The sequence below is a fragment of the Rissa tridactyla genome, chromosome 5, assembly GCF_028500815.1.
Source record: "Rissa tridactyla isolate bRisTri1 chromosome 5, bRisTri1.patW.cur.20221130, whole genome shotgun sequence".
Taxonomy (NCBI): Eukaryota; Metazoa; Chordata; class Aves; order Charadriiformes; family Laridae; genus Rissa; species Rissa tridactyla.
In genome coordinates this window covers 13,727,525-13,742,008 of record NC_071470.1, presented here as the reverse complement: position 1 = coordinate 13,742,008, position 14,484 = coordinate 13,727,525, and the positions used below count along the sequence as shown (strand labels likewise).

Here is a 14,484-nt window from a genome sequence, read left to right as displayed (position 1 = left end):
ATGAAACAGAGCACTGTACTAGGCTTGGAGACATGGATCTGTTCCATTACCAATGGCGGATCATACCTCCCGGTTACTTCAGGCTGATGTTCCTTTTGTACTTACTCAGATATAAAAGTCCCCCTTTTTGCAAAGGACCCTGAGTTCTCTGATATGTTTTCAGTGTCCCTGATGTAAGAAAAGCCATGACGTGCACATAATGGACACGTAGGTTTTACAGCGTACATCAGTTTTTAACTGATTCTTCTTCTATAGGTGTCAGAACATAGTGAAGATCAGTGGTCGATAGCACCGAATTTGGATTGCAATCAACTCTATTAGTCATAACACTGCAGAGCTACAAGTTAATTTACAGTTTGTAAAAAAGCACAGATTAAGCAGATGGAACATGAGGCATCCATGTTTTCCCAAAACCAATTGCAGATTAGGATGCATGGTCTCTACTGATTCAACAAAAAAAATGCATGTGCAGGACCAAATATGTATGTATGGACATAAAAAATAAATGTAATTTGGTCAGATGCAACTAAATCCAATCTCTGACCGCAGCGACACAACTCTACTAAAATGTTCAATGTCCTCTGATGTGCGCCATGATCCCAGGTAAGGGGGAAATTGATTTACACTGCTTTCACAGAGTTAACTGCTCTAATTATTAAATAGCCCTCAACATATGGCAAGGAATTATGGAATGTAAATCAAGAGCCATGTGCTACAAAGTAATCAAACAAATGGCTCCCAAATAGCAACACCGCTTCCAGAAGGTTAGCGGAATCGTACCTTCCTGATGTGCAGACAATTTCAGAAAACTAGTGCTGACACACTTTGCATTATAAAGCAAACTATTATTAGGATGACAGTGGTAAACAAAACTTCCTTTAGCTTGTGATTAATTTAATTTGAACATTAACCTGAAAAAAACAGACATAAAAATGTGTTTAAAGATTAATCTTGGCATATTAAAGTGCTTTGATTCTTATCATTAAAATTTATTAGACTTTTGACAGTATTAATTCAAAAATCTTCTGCTGATGCTTTAATTTAGTAGGCTGGTGAATTGTACAGCAACACAAAACGTTATCCGATATATCCTCTATAGCCGCTTCTTGAGACAGATGACTCATAGTTGAAAAATATTAATGCCATAAATTTAAATGCACGCATATACCATAATGATAAAACTGCTTACGTTATTCTACTTTCAAGTTTCCAAAGGGTATTTTAAAAAACCATCATTCAGCTACCTTAACCTGCCAGTTGTTTAAAAGTGGCCAATGTTTAGCATCACCATTTTATCTCCCTCCTTCAGTCGCCATCTCTTTTGTCCGGCCCTTTCCCCGGTTCCCTGCTTATAGTGGTTTTCCACCTTGGCTTGTATTACCCTAACGCTAGGGCAGTGAAAAAGAGTGGGATATTCTACTTGATATCTGTTTCTTGGAGTCTTTAGAAGCTACTGTTAGATACTAATAGTGGTCACTAATAAGAGCTACTAATACCAACAATTAATACAGACCAAAATACTGTAAAAACAAAGCAGACGCAGTTTTAATGTACAGGCAATTACAATGTCCTTCTGCACGATCCTTGTTGATGAAATACCTCTCTCCCTACACACTACTCATTCTAAAAATTGGAAGCACTAGGTTGTGCGTTGAAAAGGTTATTGTTAAAAATGGTCAGGAAATGGTGGCACTCCAAGAAAGCAGAAGCAGGAATATGCAGTCAGGAGTACTGCCAGAAGCAACAATCCATCTCAGACCACTCAACAACACCAACAAAATTGTACTGGCACAAAAGGAAGGACATGCAATCTGTGCGTAGAGAAGGATCTTTGCTTTTCTGCCTACCCAGGAACCTGCCTTCGCATCATTTCAACCTCCCCGATCCAGCTTCATTAGCTATGAAATCTTTTGGGCAGCTGGATGTAAGCAGCTGTGCCTGGGAGGAGGGGAAGGCAGGTCTGGGTTTCATACCACACCAAAACCAAAAAGCGAAATTAGACAGCTGCATCTACACAGCATGTCTGGCCTGGATTTGGGGAAAGCTACATTTAGACGGAGTGACATAAATTCACGGAATTTTGTTCAAAGAAGGTGGGCATTTTCTAGAAGAATGTATGAAATAGGTATTTAGAAAGGGAAAAGGCAACTATGAAAACAGAAGAAGAAAAAAGGAAGACCTCCCTCAGGACGCTTCAGAAGGGCAGGGTTTGGAGGCTCCCGGGTGCTTGCTGAGGAGGTGTTGAGCTCTAGGATACACAGTGTTGTACAGCCTTCCAGTTCCCTCTACACGGCCCATCTAATGATGACAAAGTAAACTGGGAACGATTCGATGAAATACAGTGCCTCTCCTTCAAAATACTGTCTTTTCCCATATTTAACCCTTTTCAGGACTCCAGTGGGAGTAGAAAAACGTGGCTAGAGTCACTTTCAGTCACAGATTCTGCTGAATGTTAGAAAATCCAAGGCAAAGACCATAGAAAAGGCTGTCCTCTGCATTTTTCCAGACCATGCCCATTTACCCCAAATCTTCTATTCATCACAGTGGATGGTTCCAGTGGAACAATAAGCTCAAGAGTGGTACAATGCTGTGCATTCTGCTGTCCTTAGGCAGTATAAACCTTTCATTTAAACAGGTATTTTTATTAGCTTTATCTTCCAGAACTGACATTCTAAATTTTATTTTTTCACAGTTGCCAATTAAGATGGAAAACTTCAGCCATTACTTCAGTGTCTTGCTGGTTGTAGGTCACAGAATCTTAGAATAATTCTGTTTAAAAAGCACCTGCGGAAGGCCCAAAGCAGAGCCAGCTCTGAAGACAGATCAGGTTGCCCAGGTCACCATCTGTCAAATTTTGAATGTCTCCACAAAGATGGAGACTCCGCCACTTCTCCGAGCAACCATTACCTCTGCAACTGTGTTGAAAATCACCACTATTGGCCTAACAGTTATGAGCTTGCTAGTAAAGGTAAAGGGCAGGGGGAGTATTATTTCGTCCTTTTTTTGTCATTTTAGGTTATGCCTCATAAATAAAAATAATATTGTTCCATTGTTTTCACCACAACCAGGCCTTGAATGGAGTAGAAGCCTGTTGTGCTATGCAGAATATAAATACATAGTAAGAGGTCTGTCTCATGGCGGTTGTTAATTTATGGGGTGCTAAAATACAGAAAATATACTTAAATATATGTTAAATAGATATTTGCCATTAGAGGCTGCAAGAGCTAAGGTTAAAAAAACACAACCTTTTAGTGTAACCTAGAATACTATTAAATTTGTATTACAAAATGTGTCTTTGTTGCTACAGAATGACTAACATTTTTTTTTTTCATTGTAAGCAACGCATACATTGATTTCTACATTTTAAATTCACTTTTTGCTTGGTTAAAATCCACTACTAAAAATCCATGAAATCCATTAAAATCCCCCAAAGATATCCTGGATGAATTTCTAATGCGCTTAAATATTTCTGAAAACGTTTCGGAGTTAGATTATTTAAATAATAATTATATTTCCAATTCAGGTGGCATTACACAAATTGTACCATTTCACAAGGGTAATAAAAATTTTGGAACTATAATATCGCAGTCCTTTGGTACTTGGCTATTAAAACTAGTCAGCCTGAGTGAGAAGGAGCTCTATATTTCGGATGGCAAACTCGTCGCAAGATTTATGTAACATGATAAGAGGCCTCAGTGGGAAGCAGTCAACAGCAGAACACCTTGGGTATCAGCAAGGCCGCTGCTTTTCAACCAGTTTCTAAATAACCCAGAATAAACGTAATGCTGAAGAAGGGCGATGTTTGCCTTAGCCCATCAAATCTGGCTGAAAAATTAAACCATCCCGTCAGCCTGATTTACAATGAGCTCCAATGAGCTCCACAGAAATCGGCAGTATCTGCTTTCATGTCTTCCTTGCAGCTGAGATAAAAGTAAGCAAAGCCTTAATTCAGCCTCGGTGTCATCAGCAGTATTTCTAGCATTAGGAGCGAATGCTGATGCTTTGCCAGGAGAAGAGAAAAAAAAAAAAAGAAAAAGAAAAAAAAAAAGAGAGGAAAAAAGTACTGAATACACATGTTCGGTGCACTGGGAGATCCTCCCAGACAAGATCCTTTATAGGCACGTAAACTTTCCTGTAAAGTACCTAGATTTTTGTTAACTGTTTAGAAGCATAGCATTTTGCTACTTTTTACAGTGCAACACATTCCCCGATTGCAATGCTCTGCACAGCTCTAACATTAATTTTATTTTTATATCTTCACTGTTGATTTATCCACACTCTTTCAATAAATAAATAAATAAAATAAATAAGCTTTGTCCAGCTCCTCAGCCACTAGACTACCCTACATCATTTCCGATGGTTCGTGCTTCAGTATCACAACAATTTGTGAGGGTTTTTTATCCTTCCACTTTCCTAATGATTCATTCCCTAGAATGCTTACAGCTACTGAGCTAGTTCTGCTCTTGGATTTTAGCACCATCTGCATGCCCTGGATAACTAATTAAATGAGATTTTCATATCCTCCCCTCTATTGCTTTTCCATTTTTCACAAGGAATGCTTTTTTGCCAATATACATTATCGACAGCTCTAACATAAATTAATCTGAGGTTCTCGCTGACTCCTCTGAAAGCACTATTATGGCCAGATTCCATGTGACCCTTCCAGGTAGGCCCAAGAAAGTGCATACAGTGGTTTACTCCTTTGTATCCCAGCATAGCTACATAGATAGTGGGCTTTCAGAAAATGCAAGTGCTGCTCTGAATCACTCCGCACTAGCACCAGCAGGGAGACATTACCATTTCCAAAAGATGAAGCTGGAGCAAAGAAGGGCTAAGGAAGCAACCAGAACTGAGCAGGGCAACTGCACTTCTTTCCTTTAAAAACAGTAGTGAAAGCTTTCCCGTAGTGTTCTGCAGCAGAAAGAGTTGAAGGACCTTCTTTTATGATACCCTGAATGCACATCAAGCATGGTAGGCTGACAAACACCGCTAAGTTTTGAATGCCCAGGTAGGGGACTGCGACAGCTACAAATTCTTCTAAAGCTGATCAAAAACTCTGAATCACTGAGATATATAAATATACTGCCCTAAATTTAACATATTCCAGATTATCAGCATATGATCACAGCCTGGTTTCATGGCAACTGAAGACATACAACTCTCTGATAAACACATGCAGAGACACACACACACACACACATATATATATCTCCTGATCTGAGGGGAAAAAGAAAGGGTTTTCAGTGGGAAAATGTTTTTTTCCCTTTTAGCTCATATTGGTGAGCACATCATACAACTTTTGATCCCAGAGTCTGATACTCTACACTACTGCACCGATTCTGTGCAATGATGCATCCAGTGCTGCAAAGGCGAACGACCATACCCCCAAGTGCCCACTGCTCACCATCTCTCTCACAGCAATAATCCTTCTCCATGCTCTTCGGTTTTCCTGCTCAATTTATTTACAAAATCTTGGGGGTAAAAAAAGGTTTTGGTATGTCTATAAGTGAAACACAATGGAGAGTCTTATTTAAAGTAATCAGAACATCTGAAAGTCATTTTGCAGCAGAGATGGATCTTTCAAAATGGAACCACGGTAGCATTTAGTTTTCACCTACCTACTGTCTCATCTTCCTCAGTTTTTTTTAAGAACCAAAATTGACCTCTCTGGCTACAGTGAGAATGCCATTCCGAAGCTGGTGAGATTGACCAGAGTTTGTGGAAAGATCCTCAAAATGGTATAAATTTGCATAGCTCTTTTCGATATCAATATGGCAGTTGAAAATCTGGTCTTCAGGCTATGAAGTCCAGTCCTCCGTCCTCGTCACTACCCTTTGTGGGTTTTTTTCAAGATTTGAATTTTGTATTTTCTAAGTCTTGTATTCAATTATATTTTATAAATTTGGGAGAGTAAAACAGACAGAAGTTCTATAGCTGCTGGAAATGAGCAATTTCAAACGTGAGAAAGCAGAGCAGGCTGAATAGCTTATGGAGATGGTAAGACTACTCAATTACCCAACATGATATCAATACCCGAGCACCATCTCTGTTACTTCTCTCTTCCTTCCTCTTTTTCATCTCTAAAAAGCAGCTACTATTTTAAAAAATATATATGCTTTTGCTGATAGACCTAATACACAAGAACATCAACATACTAAAAGAGGGGACTGCCTTAATCAGTGTCCCTTTTTCTTTTAATTAGGTCTGTCCATGGGGCAGAGGAAAGCAGACAGAGCAGACAGATAATTCAACCACCTCCAGATTTGAATGCAGCTGTATCTCAGCTTCAGTATTCTGTTGTCTCATTATTTGAAGATCTAAATTCTCTTTTGGTCCCTTGCTTAGCTTTAGTGTCCATTGTTTTGTGGAGTTCTTTTTCTATATGCTAATAAAAATCAAAGGATTTATGGAAAAGTGGCTACCCTAAGTGTCTTGCAAACATTACAGCAAACAAATAGAAGAAAATACCTTAATGATTTTGAGAAAAACCATAAACAATCAAACTCTTTATGAATTGTCATTTGCATGGCTGTATTTCATGCAAATTGGGAAGTGACATACAAATGACAGAAGGAATTTGTTTTGAAACCAAACTTGTAATTTTTTTTGATGTCTAAACAGAAATGGCATGGAATGTTTGTGTGAAATGGTTCATGTCACAACTGCAAATGCAGTCAAGAGTGTTCCAGCTGCAATCCTGTGCTTAGCATAAAATGAATACAGAGGAAAATTCATCTCCCCTTGAATACCCTCATGCCTATCCGTATCAACACCGTAAGTCAGGGTATTATCTAAATCATATGAGATGTCTCTGGCTTCAGGGGATAGTGTGGTGTCTTCTTTACCCTGCCTACACACATTTTGCAGGCTATTTCATCACTATAGTGTTCATACATGCTTCAAGTATCCCAGCTGCCAGGACAGCCAATAATCAACGGCCAAAACCTGTTTATATGACAGATCTGCATCACCAGTAAAAGTTAAAGCTGCCTCAACAGCCTAGAGAAAACAGTACTCAGTTCTGAAATGTATCGATATACCAGTAAAGCACCGAGTCACACCAAGTCGCCCAGTAAAATTAATTCTAAATCTACCCCTAAATTCAAGAATGAATTCCCAAACAGGCAATTACTAAGTTGAATTTATATACAGTCTTTGAAGGAGCCTATACGTTTCCATTTTGTTGGTAACTAGCGAAAACACCAGTGTTAAGCTAACACTTTTTGTCATCAAAAACATTTTTGAAATGGATAGTTCTTTACAATGAGACGAATTTTTGCTATAAGACATCTCTGAAAATGTCTTTCACAACAGGTGAAAGTGAGCTGGTGAACAACTCTTGCTTTCAGAAGACTCTAAAAGAACCCATCTCAGACCCTGGACTATTTCTGTTGTAGCACGTTGGGCCAGATTGTGATCTCCGTCATAGTAGCGTAGCAGGACAACACAAGCTACTGTGCCAAAGTAAATGCTCTACCGGTTTCAATTGAATTGTTTCAGATTCATGTAAATGCAAGTGGAAGAGAACTGAGACCGAGTATATTAAATTAATGACGTGTGGCCTGGTCAAAATGCGGTAGTCTGCGCACAAACGCTTTTAGAAACTATCAGGACTCACTAGGCACATAGTATTTAAAAAAAAAAAAAAAAGAATTATTTCCATTTTTCTTTTCAGAGTACAGATTAATAGAGAAAAAGGAATAAAGTGCTACAAAATTCATGGAATATGAAACTCCGTAATTACTCAGCATTACGTGCAAAAGCATTGTTTGGTATTTTTCATATCATAGATTATCACAACTGGCTTTTACAAGTGTCCTTTTAAACTACAAGAATCCATCCATCCACAACTGAAGGATTCTTGCAGATTAAGATTAATGTATCATGAATCATCACGGTTTAATATGCATGACACAGTTTCATTTCACACATGTTCTGCATGGGTTGATTGCCATGTATGCCAATATCAAACAGATGTTAATTCTTTAATTTTTATGCTCCCAAAGTATATTTTAATTGCCTAGGAGGCCTGGCAAAGAAAAAGAGGGAGGTATTTTGACGTAGATTTAGTAGAAAACCTAAAATAAAAATCCATTAGAAAAAAAAAAAATTAAAATTCATGTTTTCAGAAATATAAATGTTAATATTAAAAAGAATACATGATATGCAAAGGAATTGCAGACTGTTCTCATTAACTAGCACATTCCTTTTTGTAAACAAGAAAAGAATTTTTCATTATTTTTGTAATAAACCCCATGATTTTAAACACCCTGCCAATTAAACACAAGCTTTGTGAGATGAAATGTTTCGGCAAGTCACCCGCAAGGCATTGTATGTTTACACTACGTCTAAATTCTTAAATTCGGGTATTTTGCAAAGAAATCGAATCTCCGTGGAAAACATCACTACATAAATTCTCACATCAACAGCGCCCTACGTCTCATTTTATGGATCACCTAAATTAAAAAGTCCTTAAATATAAAATAAGTCGCCACTTGTTCAGAGGCCAGGAATGGAAATGAAAAGATAACCCAGGTTAAGATTAATGCATAATGAGAAAGCTGGTTCCAGCCAGCGCCAGCTCCCACTTTATGCTGTGTCAGGTGCAAGCCAAAGATGCTCCAGAACCAGAGCAGCAGCAGAGCCACAGGTCGGGATGGAAGAGCGTTGGCTAAAAACTGTGAGCTTTAACTAATTCCTCATTTGATCCAATGGAGTGGTTGTTAGCTTAATTTCCATGGAAGTCGGGGCAGGTCCCTAGCTTTGGGCCTGATCGTACTGAAATCAACAGGAAGAGGAACGGCTCCCCGGGATTTTGCACAAGAATTAGTTTTAGCAAGCTGAAACAGTCTCCAGCTTGAAAATTACAATTACCAAAATTGTTACGAATAATAAAAATAGTAACAGTGTTATATTCGATACATAAATATTTATGTTAGATAGTATAAATAGCAGATAGAATATCTACAATAGTAGTAGATAAAATTATATCAAAACCAGGACATTCTGCCCCTCCCCATACCACAGAGCTCTTTTTGCACAGCAATACTTCCAACACCAAACAAATTATTTACATTTCTTGATTACATCCTTACATGAGCTGGCATACAGCTTTAAAATGAAAATGTGAACTGACATTTTGAAAAATAAGTGACAGTCATGGCACAAGAGGGCAGTGACCTCTGTCCTCCAGTATTCCCTTTTTTCTTTTTTTTTTTTTTCATGCCCAAATACATGCAAGGTACCCAGAAACAAAAATGCTAATTGCCAGGGAAACCCTAATTCCAAGGAAGTCAAAAATACAACATTCTCATTTAATTTAGTGGGACAAGGAATGAATCTAAAATGTGGATTTTACACACACCACACAAAAGACTTGTGCAGATTTCTGAAAACACACACTCATCGCATTGCAGGCAATCAAGCCTGCAACCCTTGCTCAACCAAAATTCCCTGACTGGAATAGCAGCTTCAGATGTTATTTTTGTTCTCATTCTGGTTTACTATGTTAAATCGTCAGATTTTTTTTTCTTTTTACTTAAGATAAACGTGTGAAAGTGCCTCCTTTCCATTCATAGATGTTATCTTCCTCAAACTTCAAATGATTCAGCTGGGTGAATACAGAGTTATAAATAATTTATCAAGATACATACCAGTTGTTAAAGGAGAAAAAAAAAAAAAAGCCCCGAAGGAAGAATATCACTGCATAAAATCTGAACATTAAAAATTATTTTTCAAAATCAATCTTTAATTGCTTTTATTACCTCCTAGTCCAGGTCTGAGACGATTATCATAACCATCCAGAAGTCTGTCTAGAATTCTTGTGAAGATGGTGATGTTATTCTTAGCTTCGTCTTCCAGGGAGTCAGCCAGCACTGATCTAAATGGACATTTCACATTTTAGAAAGTGCTAGATATGTTTTAATGTACACTCAACATGCAGTTTTTGCAGGCTGGCCTTGAATATTTAACTGGCTGCCTTCTAACAGGAAAGGTGTAGTTAGGAGTATACGAATACACAATTCACACATCACATGTTCGGAAACATAAGAGTCGACGATACACTATTTAAAATTTCTAGGAATTCATTTTCTGGTAGCTTTTACTTCTAGTCAACATCGCATCACCGCAAGGGCTCCTTTCAAGCTCTGCTAACGCATTTGGCTGTGCAGGTACAAAAGCCCAAAAGAGCTTCCCGGCCCCAGGTGGCATGTCACTCCCAGACCCATCACCCCAGTTCCCACACACAAAACTGTCTCCTTCCAGCTCTATCCTATCTGTCCTCACCTAAGGATACTCTATCTCTGGATAAATCCTGTGGATATGCTTCCACCCAATGGTCATGTAACGTACATGACCAGAAGAACTAACATGAGGGAAAACTCCAGCGATCATGCTCAGGGAGTCCTCTGATGTCAGCGTTTGGTGGGTGGGAACAACAATGCTGACGAGCAAGCTGCAGGCTAGCTGTGGATAGCCTTCATCTTCCTAAAATGCTGTCTTGTTATAAAAAAACCCACTGTCTGCTGCCCCACTAGATGCAGACAAACCTTATAATAGTTGGATAGAAAAAAAAAAAAAATCATAAACGAAGCATTAAGAAGAATCTATAGATCGACGATTGTTTCAAACTTCCCCAATAAAGAAAGAGATGTTACAGCTTTTATGGGTCATATCTCCGTGGAAAACACCAAGGGCTGGAACATGAATCTGTTGCCCAGCCAGCTGTGGGGGCGAACAGTCCTCCCGGACCTGGACACCCGGACCAAGGGGGAAACACTCCCATGCCGAAAGCCTTGCACAAGTGAATGTTCTTCTGCCAACAATTTTAAGCACCCTGCATGTGAAATGCATAAGCTCATCACTCTTACCTATTTAATACCAGAATATTAGTACCAAGGAAATAAAGCATCATGTGCTACACACATTATCATTTAAACCTTTCTCAGCCATCCAAATTATTACCCTGAAATGTTTATTTGTCACCTGGAAATGAACTACTGATCGAGGCATGCCGAATGCCACAAAAACAAGCATGTTTTCTCCCTCCTCCTAACCAAAAGTAGGTTTGGGTGACGTTTTCCCTAGAGCAAGCGATAAAATGATTAAGGACAGGGCTTTATGTCGGTCCCCAGTTCAACAGCACGGAGGAAGTATTTAAATGTAAATCATTGCAGTCTGTGCTTTCCATCACACAAACCACAGAATCGCCCAAAACCAGATAACTTATAAAAGACATAACAAAACGTCATGTGTGATTTTGCCGGTGTGAGTTTTTTCTTAGTTTTAATTACTGGATGGCTCATTTTTAATTTTTAATTTACATTTATGTCTGTACTGTCAGTCCCTGCCATTTTTTAAGCTTCTTTTTGAGATACAACAGTTTTTTTTGAACTCAAGATCCCACTAAAAAAAAATTAGATCATGCAATTATATCAAATTAGGGTCAAATCCTGCAAACTTTACTCAGGCATAAACTCCTTAATTACGCATGTAGTCTCTTTGACGTCAGTGAGATTACTCACTTGAGTAGGGTTCGCAGGATCTGGCCCACTGTGACTCAACTAATACTGCACCATAGTTAGGGAGAAAGTGCAATAGGAAACATAGTTGCAGGAAATATTGTGTTCACTGGGAAATAGATAAAAATAAACGCAGACTTTCAAAATCGTAGGAAACTTCGCATTATTTGGCTTACGATCCTTACCACATTAGGACAAGACCTACTGCAGTCTGAACCAAAGCAGGTAAACCGAAGTTAGAAACTACAATTAATTGCGTGTTTAGGGGCTATAAGCACCACAAAACCATTACGTGATAAAAATTACTTTCTCTTATGTTGTCACTTTAGAAATGGAGAACTTTAAACAACATAAGAAAAGTTGATTAATAAATGAGGCTATTATTATATGGGATTGTGAAGTTGTATGCTATCTCCACCTAGAGGTTTAAAGCTTAAGTATCATTTTGAATTCTGTTATGTTGACCAAAAAAAAGACAAAAAAAAAAGGCATGCCCGTATTAAAAAATATGTGAGCGTTATTTTAGAGGCTGTGATTTGCTATTTGACTTCACGATAATCTATTTCTCCATCTTAACTGTTCTGTATGGTACAGGATCACAGCGATACAGTAACTCCAATTAATCTTTAAGATCCCAATAAGGCATTTAAAGGAATTATTTTTTTTAGTGGTGAAATAAAGCATCAAACCACAAAACGTTTAAGGGCAAGAGATTAGGCTTATATGGTTCTTAGACCACCTTCTACTGCATTTGCTGTGGAAACTATGTAATACTGCATTCAGACAGCTAAGAAAGATTTTTTTATGACATTACTACATACTATACTTTTATAACCTCTCACGCAAGCTTACCCTTAGCAGATTGTAACATGCATGTTTGCACCGAGCAACAAAATGAAACGTCCTCTCACCTTGTTGGTAGCCACACCAATAAAACCAGCAGAACCAACTGCATCTCGGAGAGTGCCAGCTTCCTCTTCATCGCTGCTCTTCGCAAAACCTAACCGTGCAAGAAAAACACAAACCCGCTCTCAGCTACAGCCAGTCCCGGCCAAGCAGCGCTTTCAACTTAACCCGAGGAAAAAAAAAAAAATAAAAAATGTCACTTCAGTGGAGAAAGGCAACCACTGGCTTTTCTGCAGCACTTTTCACTCCTAGCAACTTATGGTATCTCCATCTTTCCCAACGATCCTGCTCTGTGCAAAGAGGCAACGTATGATCAAAAGTGGCATGTGAGCAGACGCATCAGATGCTTTCCTTTGCCGTAAGCCGAAAGCCCCGAGACGAAAAGGAACAAAAAATAAATAATTTGTTAAAAAAACACCACCAAAAAAAAAAAACCCTATGCATAAAAAGACCGGGTTTTTTAACCATTCCTCGCCTCACTACGGCACACCGCAGCCGGGGGGGGCGGGCGGGGGGGGGGGGGACGACTCACGCCATTCGCAGGGGCTCGGTGCGGGGGGACCGCGGGCGAGCCGCCCCCAGCCGCCGCCACCGCCGGGCGCCCAACACGTTTGACGGCGGCTGAGCACAGCACCGGCGACAGCGGGGGGGAGCGGGGCGACGGGGGGCGGGGGGAAGGTAGCCCCCTCCTCCCCCCCCCCGCGCGCAGGGCGACAAGTTGCCGACCGCAGCGGAGCCCCGGGGACCCCTACCTGGGAGCGGGGAGAGGGGGGGGAAGGAGGGAAGGGATGGAGGGATGGATGGATGGATGGAGGGCGCCGGCGGCGGGGAGCGCGGGGCGGCGGCGGGGAGCGCGCGCGCGCGCGGCGGGCGGTGCGCGGGGGCGGAGGCTTCCGCGGGGCGCGGTGCCGCTCCGCGGGGGTGGTTGTCGGGGCGTCGTGCCCACCGACTTCCAACACCCCCCCAACCCCTCCCCGGGCCGGCGCGGCGGGCAGGGAGGATGCAAGTCACCCTGCTAGGGGGTGGGGGGGCTTCCGCGGGCGCGGTAACTTCGCGCCCGTGAAGGATAAATAGAGGCGAACACAACGATAAACGGCATTTTTCCCCGTGCCCCTTCTCAGGCTTTCAGTCACCTCTTGCTAAGTAGGGGTTTGCTAGGGCATAAGCCAAACGACCCCTCCGAACCTCCGGCTCCCACCCTCCGCCGAGCCCGGCTCATTAATATTCCTTTCCCCACTTGCCCATTGGCACAGTCTAATTGAAATGCAGAGAGAAGGAAAGCCTGTCATTTAAAGCGAGCTCAGGATGCAGGCAGCCGAGAAAACAAATCTTGCTTTTTTTTTTTTTTCGCTCAGATAGCATTACTTTCTGTTGTATTGTCTTTTAAAGCACGTTGCCCTCCTTTCCTATGCCCAGTTCTTCTTTGGGAGTAACTGCTAGGATTCATTCCCATTGATTTTAGGTTTTCCAGCACAAGTAGATCAGGACAGGCTTGACAATTAAAGATAAGGGCTTATATTTAGGGTACCCTCATTTTGCATTGTTAACTTGGAAACAATTAAATAACACCAGCCATAACATCACAGCTTTTTTGTTTTGTTCTGGTTTCGTTTGGTTTTTAAACCAAGCTCCATCCATCTCCTTTCCTTTCAGTCTGTAAATTGCCGAAAACAAGCTCTCAATTATCCTCTTAACATCACTGGCCTACCTGCTTATTGCGTTTTGGTTGAAGTTGTTTTGCTGAAGTTTGCTTCTGAATCATTAACAGTTCCAAAATGAATATGTGAAGTTGTATGCATAGACAAGGTGGAAAAAAAAAAGGGGCCGGCGGGGGGAGAGAAAAAATGAAAAAATTACTGTTAACTATAGAATCAACTACAAAAATGGGGGGATTCTTTTTCCTACTTTTATTTCTGTTGTTCTTCGTTTCCTGCTTTCTGAGTGTTGCAGCTTGCAACTAGAGGTCCCCTTGTTTTCCTTCTCCTCTAGTGGCTTAATGATTCCACAGCAGAGCATGAGAGACAGAAGAAGGAAGAAAAGTGCTTGGGCTGTCAAG

General features: G+C 40.4%; 1 protein-coding gene across 1 annotated transcript in view; it reads right to left on the bottom strand.

Annotated features, from left to right (window-relative positions):
* GABRA2 (gamma-aminobutyric acid type A receptor subunit alpha2) overlaps positions 1–12,504 on the bottom strand; it is a 56,262-nt gene extending 43,758 nt beyond the window's left edge. Inside the window, exons 1-2 of the mRNA XM_054202868.1 lie at positions 12,434–12,504; positions 9,765–9,880 (exon numbers count right to left, since the gene is read on the bottom strand). Coding sequence (XP_054058843.1) covers positions 9,765–9,880; positions 12,434–12,504 — 187 coding nt within the window. The remainder of the gene's footprint in view (positions 1–9,764; positions 9,881–12,433) is intronic.
* Between the last annotated feature and the right edge of the window lie 1,980 nt (positions 12,505–14,484).